The sequence below is a fragment of the Rhinopithecus bieti genome, unplaced genomic scaffold (assembly GCF_001698545.2).
Source record: "Rhinopithecus bieti isolate Rb0 unplaced genomic scaffold, ASM169854v2 scaffold_14936, whole genome shotgun sequence".
NCBI lineage: Eukaryota > Metazoa > Chordata > Mammalia > Primates > Cercopithecidae > Rhinopithecus > Rhinopithecus bieti.
Window position 1 is genome coordinate 703,812 of NW_016808811.1, and position 18,030 is coordinate 721,841.

At 38.2% G+C, this 18,030-nt stretch overlaps 1 protein-coding gene across 3 annotated transcripts in view; it reads left to right on the top strand.

The window, feature by feature from the left end:
* Positions 1 to 18,030, top strand: part of PGR (progesterone receptor) — a 92,685-nt gene that overhangs the window by 33,771 nt on the left and 40,884 nt on the right. For all 3 annotated transcript variants that reach the window (XM_017887222.1, XM_017887224.1, XM_017887223.1), the window contains exon 3: positions 5,851 to 5,967. In XM_017887222.1, coding sequence (XP_017742711.1) covers positions 5,851 to 5,967 — 117 coding nt within the window. The remainder of the gene's footprint in view (positions 1 to 5,850; positions 5,968 to 18,030) is intronic.

Below are 18,030 nucleotides of genomic sequence, written 5' to 3' on the forward strand. Positions count from 1 at the left end.
ATTTACTATCCATGACAATAAGTGAAATATGTCTTATACTGTTGAATATAACTATATTTACAAATATAAGTGAAACCATAGGTATAATTGTATATACAACACTTATCTAACAAATATTTATCAAACTGTATTTGCCGTAAGAGTTAAAAGTATCAAACTAATTAGTTCCTACTCTTATAGAACCTAGTAGCTATAGGCACACAGTATATAATAGGAATACGTTGAATGTGCAGTTGGTACACAGAAGAAATGTCTAAAGCCTTTATGAGAGCAGTCAGGTAAGACCAGCTGAGGGGAGCAGTTAAGCCAAGGCTTGAAAGATGAGTGAGATTTTGTTAAGTTGGTAAATTGGAAGGAAGGGAGGAAAGTCATAGAGGCATGAGAGATTTTGGGGGTAATCCAAGGATGTTAGTACTCTGGAGCATAAAGAATATGGGAAAGAGTATGTGATTAGAAAGAAAAGACATAACAGTTTGAACTCACCCCCTGCTTTCTCCACCCTAAAACAGATCAGTTTTGCAAGGAGAAAGAAGTGTAGTGCTCTATTAAGCTCCCCAGGTTTCAACAGGGCCAGATGATGCATATATTAAGGGAGAGAGCTAGATAGTGGCTCCTACTGGAGTGAACTCCCCTATTTATCATTATGCCATGTAACCTGTTTGTGGTGGCTTATAACTTTTAAGTGTTCCTAAATGTCTTATACTCCTGGTGGTGACAATGTAGGTAAATAGCAAAGATGGTTAACAAATGGAATGCTCCGAGTCTTTTAATATAGTGACTTGTTTTACACTTGTTGTATAGTGACAATGTTATGTTGAACCGAGGAGAAGAAATAATATGCAATTTGAACCATCAACTTATGGTTTATGATGAGTGAGCGAGTAGATCTAGACATGGATGTGTTTCTCAAAACCAAGATATAAACTGGGGACTATTGTCTGAAGAAAATGGTAGCAACTGATGTTATGTTAGATTTTCATCTTTTTCTAGATTTCCAGGAAAATGTTGTGACAGGGCTAATGCATTTGTGCCTGACCTTTCTTCACCTGCATATACAGCCGGGTACCTGATAGAGTGACACATGTAGTGAGTGGCTTCCTCTGCATTCATTGCATTCTTGGTGGCTCTCAGTCCTGGCCATGCATTATGGTTCAGAGGCAATGCCTGGGCCCCATGCCAAATTATCTTAGTCAGCTCTAGTTGGAACTGGCTAGCTACAACATTTCTTTAAGTCAAAAAAATTGCTTGAGAAGATAAAACTATAACTATACCCCCTATATTTTGTTTGCATGATAATGCATCTACTTTGCAGTTTTGATGGCTCGTCACTTAGTGTTAAAGATGATGAAAAGTTAGAGTGAATTGAGCTTCCAGATTTCTTTAAACTGTTCCAGTGTGTCACAGGCAGTCTACAATGATATGAGTTGTGCCAACCCCTCAAGGTCGTGACTTCATGCCAGTGTCCTTAATTATAAAATATTTTCCTTCCCACTCAAACTTTAAATATTGGACCTCTAAGTCATTTTTTCTTCCAAACTTACCAGAATTGCATTCTGTTTGTTAACTATAATTTCCTTATTTATACTCATATTTAAATTTATACTTATGTTTAAGTTTATTTGGTACTTATCATCAGTCTCTTCATACCAGACTTCCTACCTCATACATTGTTTGCTATAACTTATCTATTGTTGACTGGATTACATCTTTAGGAAGAGTATACTGGGGCCTTATTTCCCAATTTTATGCATGTTTCAGAATATCTTTAAGTTGCCTTTAAACTGAATAAATTGACTAGATATAGACTTCTTGGACCACATCTAGAAAAATCTAACTATATTTGAGATTTAGATGTGTGATAATCATAATTATAGTAGACATTTGTTAAGTACTTGCTATGTGCCAGACTATTCTAAGCTCTTACATGAGCTTGTGTATTCCTTAGATCCAATCCAAGGTACTAATGTTGTCTTCATTTTAATTGCCAAATGTCATCCAGATACTAAGTGATGAGATTGACATTCACACTTAAACAGTACTGCTCCAAAATCCATGTGCTTAACTTTCTATACTACCTCTCAAGATAATTAACCTAAAATGTTTAACTGTGTGGCCTTGAGCATGTTATTTAACTTCTAGATGCCTCAGTTAACTCTCTATAAAATGAGAATAATAATACCTCCAAAGGTTGCTTTGATGATTAAATGAGTTAATATATGTCAATAGCTCATAACAATGCTTGGCACACAGTAAGTGCTTAATAATTGTCTGTTGTTCTTTTATTATTTGTGGATAGTAAGTTGCAGATCTGAGCTTTGAACAAGCAGTTTGGCCTCTAACTTTGCTCTTTGGTACTACAGTGTAGTGTCAGCAATTAAGATGGCATTTTAATTTAGTGGGGGAAAACATGGATTAGTCAGTAGACAGTGTTGGGATATAGTAGATACTCAATACTTGTTGAATGTATGAGAATTTTATAAAAGTATAAATATATTCACTTAAATATTAACAAATAAATATTAAGAACCATTTAGATTTGTATAGACACTCTGGAAATATTTTAGTCTGTTCCACTGCAATAAAAAAAATACCTTAGACTGGGTAATTTATAAATACAGAAATTTTCAGAAATATTTTCTGACAGTTCTAAAGTCTGAGAAGTCCAACATCAAGGTGGCACAGATTCCACGTCTGGTAAGAGCTTGCACTCTTCTTCCAAAATGGCACCCCTTACTGCATCCTCACATGGCAGAAAGGACAAAAAGGACCAAATTCACTCCCTCAAGCCCTTTTGAAAGGGTACTGATTCCATGCATGCAGGCAGAGACCCCACCTCTTAATATTGTTGCACTGGGGATTAAGTTTCAATATGAAGTTTGAAGGGGACACAAACATTCAAACCGTAGCAAGAAGGAAGCAAAAATGAGAAGAGATGCATGGTTATCAAATTGTAGGTTATTTTCTGTTTTGAATTTCCTTATGTTCTTACAGAATTTCTCTAATAATACAATTCATGATATAGTTTGAACAGATAACCACTAAATTGTATTTTTTAGATATTGAGTTTGAGGTACGTAGAAAGATGACTGGAAGGTCAGAGTTCATATTGAGATTTTGGGACCATCAGAAGATAATGAGACTACCCACAAAGTGTGTGCAGTGGTGCACAACATATAAGGACTAAGCAAAGTAAGAGGAGTTGACAAAGGGAATTTAAAAGGAACTGCTGGAAAGACAGGTGAAGAGTCAGAAAAGAGAGGCCCCAAAATATGAATCAGTGGGACAGGCAGGGAAATAAATCGCCTGAAGTAAACGATTCAGAAGATCAGGAAAGCATTCACAGCATTTAGGAATGAAAAAATCTTTGATGATGTTAAGCCATTTTATAAGAATAGTGACTACGCAAGTCAAATTACCACATAGGAATAAAGGAAGTTAGGTAGAAATAGCAAATGTAGATGATGTTTTCAACAACTTTAATGACCAAAAAAAAAGGGAGAATGGATTCCGGGAGAATCTAGAGTGAGCTAGGGTTCCTTTTTTTGGTGCTGGAACTTTTTTGGATGGAAAAATAATGAGAGAGCACGACATCACTGGACAGGAGAGACTAAAGATTTTAAGAGAGCAAGGAGGAAATCGATGGGACAAGACTTGAAAGCAGATAGGAAGGAACTGTTTGAAGGGCAAAAGCAAAAACGGTTGGTAAGGAGGACTCTCTATGAGACACTGAATAAGGAAGTGATATTGTAGGCCATTTTAGAAATATAAATGAGACAGATGAGCAGCATGCCAGCTTCTGGTGTTTAGATCAGACCTTTTTCCTGGGTATTTATGACCTGGAAGCAGAGAGTAGGACAGCCTCCCTTCAGACAACAATTACAAACAACAATCTGTGTGCTCTATTTCTTGAGGTCTGTTTTCTGTATAGAATAGAGAACCTTGCCGGACACGGTGGCTCTTGCTTGTAATCCCACCACTTTGGGAGGCCGAGGCGGGCAGATCACCTGAGGTTGGGAGTTTGAGACCAGCCTGACCAATATGCAGAAACCCCATCTCTACTAAAAATACAAAATTACCCAGGCGTGGTGGCGCATGCCTCTGATCCCAGCTACTCAGGAGGCTGAGGCAGGATAATTCCTTGAACCCAGGAGCGGGAGGTTGTGGTGAACTGAGATTGTGCCATTGCACTCCAGGCTGGGCAACAAGAGCGAAACGCCATCTGAAAAAAAAGAATAGAAAATCTTGCTATTTTCTGTTCTCTCTTCTTATGAGATACTAATATAGGGTCTAAATAGATGATCGATTGATAGACTGACTTACACACACCTTGCTCTCACAGTCACTCCTATAGCCTAAATATATAACTTGTGGTTAAAAAAAAAATAAGAGTCAAATCAGAAAGTAGCATGCAGTACACTCTGCTAACCTCCTGTAGGACCGACATTATGTGCACAAAAGTCAGCATAGATATGAGGCTTCACAGTTACCCTTTATTAGGTGAAAGCTTAATTCCTAGGACTCCAAACGAGACGAACACTACTGCGTGAGTGTACATGAACATAAGTTAATAGAGGCATGTATCTTTATGAAAATATTTGTGCTTTTCCAGAAATGCCCGAGGTCAGGAACCTTCTTGATATCAGCTGTCACATAGATAGGCCTTTTGGCGTTTTTGCCCTTTGCCATTTAGGCTAATCCTTCCCCTGCTTGATTAAGTACATGTTGTAGGTACCTCTGAGTTCCTTTACTGCAAACTTTAGCCAGAAGACTCTGATTTTAATCTTAACTAATGTAAAATACTACAGAAAAATTCCATGATCTTTTAAAATTATTTGTCATGTTCAGAAGTATAAGTAGGCTGAAGTAGTCTGATCATATTAAAAGACTCACAGTCTGTTTTAAAAAAATTTTTTGGGAAAAAAAAGAGTGCCAGAAAAGTAAATTAACATTTACATGTTTAAGCTGAATTTTTTTATTTTGTTAAATCTAAATAAATTAGATTGTTCCATGCCTTATTAACATATTTGTGGTTTAAAATCATTGTTGAATATTAAATTCATGTGCCAGACCTTTTTAAAGGCATCCATAGTTTCCTCTACACAAAGTGACCCTAGGGTGATGTGTGATGTGTATTATCTATATTTCTATAATTTTTCTCTTCTTTATTGAGTACTTCTGTCTGTTTTAAGTTCTTCCTTTATCATTATTTCTGTTCAAGATATTTTCTAATGTGTAGTCAAAATAAAGCAGGTATTAAATTCCGTACAATAAATGCCCTATTTTTACATGCTCTTCCGTTGATTCCTTAAAGAGAGAACCAGCTCTGGAACTTTTCCAATAGAACTAAGCATTTCGATTTTTTTTTAAAGTCTATTCCAGAGGCCTCTTCAATTCTTTAGTCTGTATCTGTTTTCTTAAAGGCATCGATGTCAGAAGAAAGGTTTTACTAGAGTTTGACCACCTCATACAACTAATGCTTATTAACAACGTGTAGCTAATCTTGAAATGACATCTAAAGGCAATCTGATTAAGAAGATAAACAATCTGATTAAGAAGATAAACACCATTAAGAAGATAAACATAAATCTTTTGCAAAAGATTTTTAAAGGAGCCCTAGGATTGATTCTTCAGCTATGCTCACCTCATTTAGGTTCCTAAAGGCACAGGTAAAGTACTGAACAGTTTTATAGCTTCACCAACATTCAGCTGTGCCAGGCAGGAAGCAGGCTAAGTCATGCACTTGCTGATGTGTATCTAGTCTCTATTTCAGTTGTCACTGCATAGAGTTTCCAGTGAATCTTAGATATTGTAAATAATTTTGACTCATTTTTTTTTTTTTTTTTTTTTTAGGGCAGCATAACTACTTATGTGCTGGAAGAAATGACTGCATCGTTGATAAAATCCGCAGAAAAAACTGCCCAGCATGTCGCCTTAGAAAGTGCTGTCAGGCTGGCATGGTCCTTGGAGGTAATTCTGGTGTTTTCATCAATAGTATACTGTGTAATATTTATACTATAAAACTGTGTGTCAGAAAATTGTAATTTCTTATTCATCTTTGTTTTGTTTTGTTTCTTCTGTCTTGATTATTGGCAGTGACTCTGCATATGTGAGTGTCTGAATGAAGCAACCAATACCATTCCGTTAACTTTACAGGTTTCCAGCACATTGAAACTGTTAAGAGAAGAAAACTCCATTAATCTATATTGCCTATAAGTAGAGGTTATGGGCAATGCACTGACCTGTCATTAAGTAGCATGTGTCGGAGTTTGCTGCCCATTTCCTGTGTGACCACAGCCCTTCCTGGGCATCAGTCTACTTATCTGTAAAACCAGAACATTAACGTTCCTTTCAGCTCAAAAATTGACTGTGCAGATTGGTCAGGTACATTGCTTACTAACTTCTGCAAGTGATTGATTAAAGCAAGATTACTGTAACTAGGGTAGGGATCCATTTGATGAAGAGTTATATTAGTAATTCCCTTTTCCCATATTTTTATTAGAATCTCTAAAACTTTCAATAATATAGCACACATTTAAAAAATTAATGTCAGATAGTGACAGATAGTTTGAATGAAAACATAGCAGAGTGAGGGAGATCAAGCGAGCCACGGTTATGCAAGACAGATCTACTCCCTTGCATTTTTTCACTTAGCCACATCCTGTACAACACTGTCTGGGAATCGTGGCTTTTACATCTAGATATAACTTTTAAAAAACATAATAAAAATACTACATAATTGTTAAAGCTAAAAATGCTTTTTCAGTGCACCAACTACAAACAGCTTGTGTTCTGGCGACGTTATGTGGATTTTCCTTTGGGAAATGCCATGTTTAGACCAATGCTTGTCAAGTTTAAAACATATACAACTATTACCTCCTTTGTTTTTGCAAACATGCTGGACCAAAATTAAGCACCCAGGTAACATGCTGGGTACTTTACAGTAATTCATGTAATTAGATCACTTATAGAATTTTATAATTTCTTGATTAAAGATTTGTTTTCCTAAGTTAAGGGCAGTGATTAGGTTGACAGTAGTGCCTGGCTTAAGGAGGTGCTCAGTAACTTTCTATTAACTGAATGAAACCACAATCTCAGCAGATTAAAATTGTTTTTGAGTCCCACACCTCAATTACCACCTCTTTGTATTTCTGTTTCCATTCAGAAGTCTTAAGGAGCTTCCTAAATTTTAGAAAATACAACTTTCTCACAAAATCACACATCTAGTCAATGTTGGAGCCAGAAGAAAGACCTGAAGGTATCCTGACCCTGGCGCAGCCATTGTTTTCTCCTTGGCATGCTTGCCTTAGAAAGTAGCAGAGCCTCTAATGCTGGCACTTAGATTCCATTAAGATCTTTAATCTTGAGTGTTTTCGCAATGACTTTAAAAGACTCTTCAATTTTATCAAAGAATGGAAATGGCAGAGTTCGGGATAGAACCTTCAGAATATTCCTGGGGATCAGCAATATAACCTAGAGAATTTTATGTTATCTTTTAATATTCTAGGGCTTTATTTATTTATTTATTTATTTGAGACACTGTCTCACTCTATCACCCAGGCTGGAGTGCAATGGCACAACCTGAGCTCACTACAATTCTGCCTCACAGCTTCCAGCGATTTTCCTGCTACAGCCTCCCGAGTAGCTGGTATTACAGGCACCCGCCGTCACGCCCAGCTAATTTTTGTATTTTAGTAGAGACAGGGTTTCACCATGTTGGCCAGGCTGGTTTTGAATTCCTGACCTCAGGTGGTCTGCCCACCTCGGCCTTCCAAAGTGCTGGGATTACAGGCGTGAGCAGCTGCACCCAGCCTTTAGCATATTATTCAAGCATCTATAATTCTTTATCTTCTCTAACCAAACTGCTTGTTACTTTAGCCTGTTATTCCTATGCTTTCCAAACCATATTCTGTGGGCTTCACAGCTATTGCTACATTTCATACCTTTTATATTATTTATTTGCTTAACTCTACTCCCTCCCTCCCTCCTTCATTCCTCTTTCCTTCCCCCCTCTTCCCCCTCAATCATTTTCTAACTTGCACCCCATTCCTTTCTTTCAGTAACTGTATATTGAGCCCTTTCAAGTTACCAGATACTATTCTAAGTTCTGGGCATATAGCAGCAAACAAAATGGACAAAATTCCTGCCTTCATAGATCTTACACTGTGGGAGGAGGAGCAACAAATGTACATGTCAAGTAATGATAAGTGCTGTAGAAAGATATTAAGTAGAGTTAGTAGGGATTATCAGGAAGCAGACTCACTATTGAACTCATTAGTCTAGTAATATTTTTGTTTTGCTTAGCCTCTTCCTGAGCAATAATATCTCTGAAATCATGGATTTGATATGCCAGTTATAATTTTTCTAAAAGACATTAAAATAAACTCTTAACTATTTAAATATATATTCAATTTACCACCTAAAAACTGCTTGTATACCATAAATGAATATGTGTTACACTCTGGAAAAGAGCATATTAGACCATTTTTTTCCAGCTGTTGCAGCTATATTTATTTTTTCAACTTTTATTTTAGCTTCAGTGGGTACATGTGTACATTTGTTACCTGGGTATATTGTGTGACACTAATGTTTGAGGTACAAATGATCCCATCACTTCAGTACTGAGGTACTGAGCATAGTACTCAATAGTTTTTCAACCCTTTCTTCTTCTTCCTTCCTCCTCTAGTAGTCCTCAGTTTCCATTGTTGCCATTTTTATGGTCATGAGTACCCAATGTCTAGCTCCCACTTATAAGTGAGAACATGCAGTTTTTGGTTTTTTGTTCCTATGTTAATTTGCTTAGGGTCTTGGCCTACAGCTACATCCATGTTGCTGCAAAGGACATGACTTCGTTCTTTTCATGGCTGCATACTATTCCATGGTGCATATATACCACATTTTCTTTGTCCAATCCACTGTTAATGGGCACCTTAGTTAATTCCATATATTTGCTATTGTGAGTAGTGCTGTGATGCACATGTGAGTGCATATGTCTTTTTGATAGAACAGTTTATTTTATTTTGGCTATGTATCCAGTAATGGGATTGCTGGGTCTAATGGTAGTTCTGTTTTAAGTTCTTTGAGAAGTCTTCAAACCAGTTTCTACGGTGGCAGAACTAATTTACATTCACACTAACAGTATATAAGTATTCCCTTTTCTCCACAGCCTCACCAGCATTTATTAGGTTTTATATTTTTTGGGTTTTCTTTTTTGAGACAGAGTCTCATTCTGTCACCCAGACTGGAGTGCAGTGGCACGATTATGGCTCACTGCAGCCTCAATCTCCTGGGCTCAAGGGATCTTTCTACCTCAGCATCCTGAGTAGCTGAGACTATAGGCATGCACCACCACCCCTAGCAAACTTTTTATTTATTTACTTTTTGTAGAGATGAGGTCTCACTATGTTGCCTAGTCAGGTCTCAAACTTCTGGGCTCAAGTGATCCTCCCAAAGTGCTGAAATTACAGGTATGAGCCACCATGCCTGGCATGAGTTTTTAATAATAGTCATTCTGATTGGTGTAAGATGGTATGTTATTGTAGTCTTGATTTGCATATCTTAATGATTAGTGATATGGAGCATTTTTAAATGTTTGTTGGCTGCTTGTATGTCTCCTTTTGAGAAGTGTCTATTCAAGTCTTTTGCCCATTTTTTTGATGAGATTTTTTGCTTGTTCAACTGTGTAAGTTCCTTATAGATTCTGGATATTAGACATTTGTTGGAGGCATAGATTGTGAATATGTTCTCCTATTCTGTTGGTTGTCTGTTTACTCCATTGATAGTTTATTTTGCTGTGCAGAAACTCTTTAGTTGAATTAGGTCTCACTTGTCAATTTTTGTTTTTGTTTCAATTGCTTTTGAGGACTTAGTCATAAATTATTTCCCAAGGCTGATATTCAGAATTATATTTCCTAGATTTTCTTTTAGATTCCTGTGGTTTGAGGTGTTATATTTAAATCTTTAATCTACCTTGAGGTAATGTTTGTATATGGTGAAATGTAGGGGTCCAATTTCATCATTCTGCATGTGACGAGGTAGGTATCCCAGTACCATTTACTGAATAAGGAATTCTTTCTGCATTGCTTATTTTTGTCAACATTGTCAAAGATCAGATGGCTGTAGGTGTGCACCTGTGTTTCTGGGTTCTATATTCTGTTCCATTGGTCTATGTGTCTGCTCTTGTGCCAGCATCATGCTGTTTTGGTTATTGTAGCCTTATAGTATAGTTTGGGATTGGGAAATGTGATGCCTCTGACTTTTTTTTTGTTTAGGACTGCTGTAGTTATTTGGGCTCTTTTGGTTTTATATAAATTTTAGAATAGCTTTTTCTGGTTCTGGAAAAAATGTCATTGGTAGTTTGATAGGAATAACATTGAATCTGTAGATTGCTTTGGACAGTGTGGCCATTTTAACAATATTGATTCTTCTAATACATGAACATGGAATGTTTTTACATTTGTTAGTGTCATCTGTGATTTCTGTTGGCAATGTTTTATAGTTATCCTTATAGAAATCTTTCATCTGCTTAGTTAGATGTATTCCTAGGTATTTTGTGTGTGTGTGTGTGTGTGTGTGTGTGTGTGTGTGTGTGTGTGTGGCTATTGTAAATGGGATTACTTTCTTGATTTGGCTCTCACCTTGAATGCTATAGTTGTATGGAAATGGTACTAATTTTTGCAGGTTTGTGTCCAGAAACTTTACTGAAGACATTTATCAGTTTTAGGAGCCTTTTGGTGGAGTCTTTAGAATTTTCTAGGTATAGAATCATGTATTAATGCAAGAGAGATAGTTTGACTTCTTTTTTTCATGTTTAAATGCCTTTTGTTTCTTTCTCTTGCCTGACTGCTCTGGCTAGCACTTCCAATGTTAATAGGAGTGGTGAGAGTGAGCATCCTTAACTTGTTCCAGATCTCAAGGAAAATTCTTCCAGCTTTTGCCCGTTCAGTCTGATGTTGGTTGTGGGTTTGTCATTGTGGTCTCTTATTGTTTTTAGGTATGTTTCTTTGTTGCCTAGTTTCTTGAGTGTTTTTATCAAGAAGTGACACTGCATTTTATCGAAAACTGTTTCTGTGTCTATTAAGATGATCATTTGGTTTTATTTTTAATTCTTTTCATGTGGTAAATCATATTTATTGATTTGCATATATTGAGCTAACTTTCCATACCAGGAATGAGGCAAACTTGATCGTGGTGAGGTTTGATTTGGTTTGCTAGTGTTTTGTTGAGAATGTTTGTGTCTGTGTTCATCAGGGATATTGTCCTATAGTTTTCCTTTTTCACTGTATCTCTTACAGGTTTTGGTATCAGGGTGATGCTGGCTTCGGGGAACAAGTTAGGGAGGAGTCTTTCCTTCTCGATTTTTTGAAATAGTTTCAGTAGAAACGGTACCAGCTCTATTTTGTGAATCTGGTAGAATTTAGCTGTGAATCTCTCTGGCGAGGGCTTTCCTTTTGGTTGGTAAGTTTTTTATTACTAATTCCATTTGGAACCCAATGTTGGTCTGTTCGGTGCTTCAGTTTTTTCCTGATTTAAACTTAGGACATTGTGCGTTTTCAGGAATTTAATCATTTCCTCTAGATAGTGTAGTTTGTGTGTGTAGAGGTGTTCACAATAGTTATCTAAGGATCTTTTGTATTTCTATGGGATCTGTTATGATGTCATGTTTGTCATTTCTGTTTGTGTTTATTTGGATCTTCTCTTTTTTCTTTGTTCGTCTAGCTAGCTGTCTATCAATCTTGTTTATCCTTTAACAAAAAACTTTTGGTTTTGTTGATTTTTGGGTCTCAATTTCATTCAGTTCTGCTCTTTAGTTCTTACTTTTCTTCTGCTAGCTTTGGGGATAGTTTGTTCTTTTTTTTTTTTTTTTTTAAGTTTCTCTAGGTGTGATGTTAGATCATTAATGTGAGATCTTTCTAACTTTTTAACGTAGGCATTTAGAGCTATAAACTCTCCTCTTAATATTGTTTTTGCTACATCCCAGAGATTTTGGTAAGTTGTGTCTCTGTTTTCATTTATTTTAATTTTTTATTTCTGCCTTGATTTTATTGTTTACTCAAAGTTATGCAGAGCAAACTTTTTAATTTCCATGTAATTGTGTGGTTTGTGCAGATCTTCTTGACGTTGCCTTCTCTTTGTATTCCACTGTGACCTGACAGTATGACTGGCATGATTTTGATTTTTTAAAATGTATTGAGTCTTGGTTTATGACCAAGGATGTGGTGAATCTTGGAGTATATGTTCTGTGTATGTTCTGTGTACAGATGAGAAGAATTTATGTTCTGTGGTTGATGGATTATTCTGTAGATGTTTATTAGATCCAATTGGATAAGCATTGAGTTTAAGTCCAGAATTTGTTAGTTTTATGCCTTGATGATCTAATACTGTCAGTCCCCCACTATTGTTGTGTGGCTTTCTAGGTCCTTAGAAGTCCTTATTTTATGAATCTGGGCATATGTTGAGGCCAGTGTTGAGGGCATATATATTTAGGATAGTTAAATCTTCTTATTGAATTGAATGAATTCATTATGCAATGCCCTTCTTTTTCCTTTTTTACTGTTGTTAAAGTCTGTATTATCTGATCTAAGATAAAACAGTCTTTTTAGTTTTCTGTTTGCATGCTACCTCTTTCTCCAACCCTTTACTTTGAGCCTATGGTTGTCATTACATGTGAGATGGGTTTCTTGAATACAGACGATGGATGAGCCTGGTTTTCCTAACTGGTTTGCCACTCTGTGATTTTTTTTTTTTTTTTTTTTTTTTTTTTAGATGGCGTCTTGCTCTGTTGCCCAGGCTGGAATGCAGTGGCGTGATCTCAGCTCACTGCAACCTCCACCTCCTGGGTTCAAGCAATTCTCCTGTCTCAGCCTCCCGAGTACCTGGGCCTACAGGTGCCTGCCACCAGGCCTGGCTAATTTTTGTATTTTTAGTAGAGATGAGGTTTTACCTTGGTGGTCAGGCTGGTCTCAAACTCCTGATCTCAGGTGATCCACCCGCCTCAGCCTCCCAAAGTGCTGGGATTACAGGTGTGAGCCACTGTGCCTGGAGCCACTCTGTGACCTTTAAGTGGGACGTTGTATTAGTCCATTCTCGTGCTGCTCTAAAGTACTACCTGAGACTGGGTAATTTATGAAGAAATAATATTTAAATGACTCACAGTTCTGCAAGCTTAATAGGAAGCATAGCTGGGCAACCTCAGGAAACTTACAATCAAGGCAGAAAGTGAAGGGGAAGCAAGCACATCTTACCATGGCAGAGCAGGAAAGGTAGGTTGGGGGCATGCCACACACTTTTAAATCATTATATCTTGGGAGAACACACTCACTATCATGACAACAGCATGAGGGAAATTTGCCCCATGATCCAATCACCTCCTACCAGGTTCCTCCCTCAACATTGGGAATTACAATTCAACATGACATGGGATGGGGACACAGAGCCAAACCATATCATTCCACCCTGGCCCCTCGCAAATCGTATGTCCTTCCCACTTTTCAAAACACAATCATGCCTTCCCAATGGTCCCCCAAAGTCTTAACTCATTCCAGCATTAACCCAAAAGTCCAAGACCAAAGTCTCATCTGAGACAAGGCAACTCCCTTCCACCTATGATCTTGTAATATCAAAATGAGTTAGTTACTTCCAAGATACAATAGGGGTATGGGCACTGTGTAAATGCTCCCATTTTAAATGGGAGTAACTGGCCAAAACAAAGGAGATACAGGCCCCATGCAAGTCCACAACCCAGCAGGGCAGTCATTAAATATTAAAGCTCCAAAATAATCTCTTTTGTCTCCATGTCTCACATCCAGGGTATACTGATGCAATAGGTGGGCTCCCAAGGCCTTCAGCATCTCCACTCTGTGGCTCTGCAGGGTACAGCCCCCACAGCTGCTTTTACAGGCTGGCATTGAATGCCTGTAGCTATTCCAGGCACACAATGCAAGCTGTTGACGGATCTACCATTCTAAAGTCTGGTTGATGGTGGTCCTCTTCTCACAGCTCCACTAGGCAGTACCCCAGTGGGACCTCTGTGCAAGGGCTCCAACCCCACATTTCCCCTTCACACTGCCCTAGTAGAGGTTCTCCATGAGGTCTCCGCCCCGAAGCAGATTTCTGCCTGGATATCCAGGCATTTCCATACATCCTCTGAAATCTAGATGGAGGTTTCCAAACCTCAACTCTTGCCTTCCACATACTCCCAGGCCTAATACCATGTGGAAGCCACCAGGGCTTTGGGTTTTCATCCTCTGAAGCCCTGGCCCAAGCTGTACCTTGGCCCCTTTTAGCAACAGCTGGAGCTGGAGCAGCTGGAATGCAGAGCAGCATGTCCCAAGGCTCCACAGAGTAGCTAAGCCCTAGGCCTGGCCCACAAAGCTGTTAATCCCTCCTAGGACTCTGCCTGTGAAGGGAGGGACTGCTGTGAAGGTCTCTGAAATGTCCTGAGACATTTTCCCCATTGTCTGGACTGCATTTGATTCCTCTTTACTAATGCAAATTTCTGCAACAGGCTTGAATTTCTCCCCAGGAATTTTTTTTTTTTCTTTTCTACCACATGGCCAGGCTGCAAATATTCCTCTTTTTTTTTTTTTTTTTTTTTTTTTGCTGTGCTTCACTTTTAAATGTAAGTTCCAGGTTCAGATAATCTTTTTTTCATGCATATGAGCATACATGTTTAGAAACAGCCAGGTCACATACATCTTGAATGCTTTGCTGCTTAGAAATTTCTTCCACCATATACCCCAAATCATCTCTCTGAAGTTCAAAGCTTCACAGATCTCTAGGTCAGGAGCAAAATGCCACCAGTCTTTCTGCTAAAGCATAGCAAGAGTGACCTTTACTCCAGTTCCCAATAAGTTCCTCACTCCATCTGAGACTACCTCAGTCTGGAGTCATTGTCTATGTCACTATCAGCATTTTGTTCACAACTATTCAACTAGTCTCTAGGAAGTTCCAAACATTCCCATATTTTTCTGTCTTCTGAGCCCTGCAAACTGTTCCAACCTCTGCCCATTACTCAGTTCAAAATCACTCCCACATTTTCAGGTATCTTTTTAAACAGTGTTCTACTCTCCCAGTCCCAATTTTTTGTATTAGCTCATTCTCATACTGTTATAAAGAACTAACTGAGACTGGGTAATTTATGAAGAAAAGACCTTTAACTGACTCATTTCTGCAGGCTTAACAGGAGACATAGCTAGGTCATCTCAGGAAACTTACAATCATGGTGGAAGACAAATGGGAAGCAAGCACACTTACCAGGGCAGAGCAGGAGAGAGAGAGGGAATGACAGGGTAAGTGCTACCACTTTTAAACCATCAGATCTCCTGAGAACTCACTCATTATCACAACAACAGCGTGGGGGAAATCTGCCCCATTAAGAATTAAAATTCAACATGAGATTTGGGTGAGGACACAGAGCCAAACCATATCAGGCATTTAGACCATTTATGTTCAAGGTTAATTTTTATATGTGAGGTTTTGATCCCTTGTTTGGTTGTTAGCTGTTTGCTTTGTTGTTTCTATTGTGTTTTTGCTTTGTAGGGTGTGCAGGCTATGTGCTTAAGTGTGTTTATGTGGAAGCAGGTATGGTTCTTTTGTTTCCATATTTAGAACTCCCATGTAAGGATCTCTTATAAGGATGGTCTAGTGGTAACAAATTCCTTTAGCACTTGATTGCCTGGAAAAGATTTTATTTGTCCTGCACTTGTGAACCATAGTTTGGCAGTATGTGAAATTATTGGTTGGAATTTCTTTTAAGAACGCTGAAAATAGGCCCCCAGTCTCTCCTAGCTTGCAACCCTGTGCTGAGAAATCTGTTATTATACTGATTGGGTTCCCTTTGTATGTGATCTGCATTTTTCTCTGGCTGCCTTTAAGATTTTTTTCTGTAATGTTGCCCTTGAACAGTCTGGTGACTATATATACCTTGGTGATTTTTTGTTGTTGTTTTTTTGTTCTGTTTTGTTTTGAGACAGAGTCTCACTCTGTCACCCAGGCTGAAGTGCAGTGGTGAGATCTTGGCTCATTGCAACCTCTGCCCTCCAAGTTCAATGGATTCTCCTGCCTCAGCCTCCCGAGTAGCTGAAATTACAGGTGCCTGCCACCATGCCTGGCTAATTTTTTGTATTTTTAGTAGAGACGGGGTTTCACCATCTTGGCCAGGCTGGTCTTGAACTACTGACCTCATGATCCACCTGCCTCAGCCTCCCAAAGTGCTGGGATTACAGATGTGAGCCACCACGCCCAGCCGGTGATGTTCATTTTTATGGTATCTCACAGGTGTTCTCTGGATTTCTACCTCTCTAGCAAGATCAGGAAAATTTTCTTGAATTATTCCCTCAAATATATTTTCCAGTTTGTTTGCTTTTTCTCCTACTCTCTCAGGAATGCCGAAAATTCATACGTTTTGTTGCTTTATATAGTCTTACATGTCTCAAAATCAGCTCATTTAAAATAATTTTTTTCTTTATTTTTATCAGATTGGGTTAGTTCACAAGACCAGCCTTCAAGCTTTAAATTTTTTTCTTCTGCTTGATCCAGTCTATTGATAAGGAATTTCAAAATATAATTGAAAACTTTAAGTGAGTTTTTCAACTCCAGAAGCTACTATTGATTATTTTTAAGATGTTCATTTCTTTCTTAATTTCCTAGATTGCTTTAGAAGTTTGTGTTGGTTTTCAACCTTGTCTTGGATTACAGTGAACTTCCTTGCAATCCATGCTTTGAATTATTTATCTATTATTTCTGAGTTTTCATCTTGGTTAGGGACCATTGCTGGAGGGCTAGTGCAATCCCTTGGTGATGTCACTACAATCAGATTTTTCATTATGCCAGAATTCTTGCACTGGTTTCTTCTCATCTGGAGACACTGGCACTTCAAATTTTTGTAATTATTTTCATGTGGGTAGGAGTTTTTCTTTTTTTTTTTTTCTTTCCCTATAATGGTATTATTATTTTAACAATGATTTTTTTGTTTCCCTTTTCCCCTTTTTCTAGGGATTGTGCCTCTAAAGAATGTTGGGTAGGGTCTTTTCACTTTGATTCTACAGCCCTATGTACTTCTTTCACCAGGTTTTATACTGGGCTCTGCGGGTCATCCCACAAGCCCATAGGCAGCACTTATAGGTAAGAGCAGGCTGTGACCAATATGGCTGGATATATACTTGATCGTTGTTTACTAGTGAAAGCTCTCCATTGACTCAGGCAATGGGCTGATACTGATTCGTACAATGCACGGTAGTCAGAACTCCCTGCTCAGCCCCAGGGAGATGGGAGCCACGAAGGGCAGGTTTGGACCCAGCAGGTCCACCTGCAGGTCCCCTGATGGCAGGCACCAGCACCAGTCCCAAGGAAGAATCAGTGGGTGGCCCCCAAGCACCCAGAGTTGGACATAGATATGAAGCGGAAGCCTCCTTAACTCCAAATTCTCTGCATGAGGGGCATCCTAAGCTCCTCATTCAGGAGATTGGGTGCTCCAGATGCCTGGAGATCTACTTTGGCATGGAATAAAGAGGGACCCCGTGCACCAAGATCTCCACACAGGAGGGGTAAATGACGGTTATGAATAGTGCTGCAGTAAACATGTGAATGCAGATATTTCTTCCATGTATCAGTTTTCTTTCTTTCAGCTATATACCCAGTAGTAGGACTGCTACATCACACGGTAGTTCTGTTTTTAGTTTTAGGAACCTCCATACTGTTTTCCATAGTTACGGTACTAATTTAGATTACTACCAACAGTGTATGAGATTTCTTTTTCTCCATATCCTCACCAGCATTTATTTTTTGTCTTTTTAGTAACAGCCATTTTAATTGGGGTGAGATGATATCTTATTGTGGGTTTGATCTGCATTTCTCCAATGATCAGTGATGTTGAGCATTTTTTCATATATCTGTTGGCATTTGTATGGCTTCTTTTGAGAAATTTCTGTTCAGACATTTTGCCCATTTTTAAATGGGATTACTTGGGTTTTTTTGCTATTGAGTTGAGTTCTTTATATATTTTTTTTTTTTTTTTTTTTTTTTTTTTTTTTT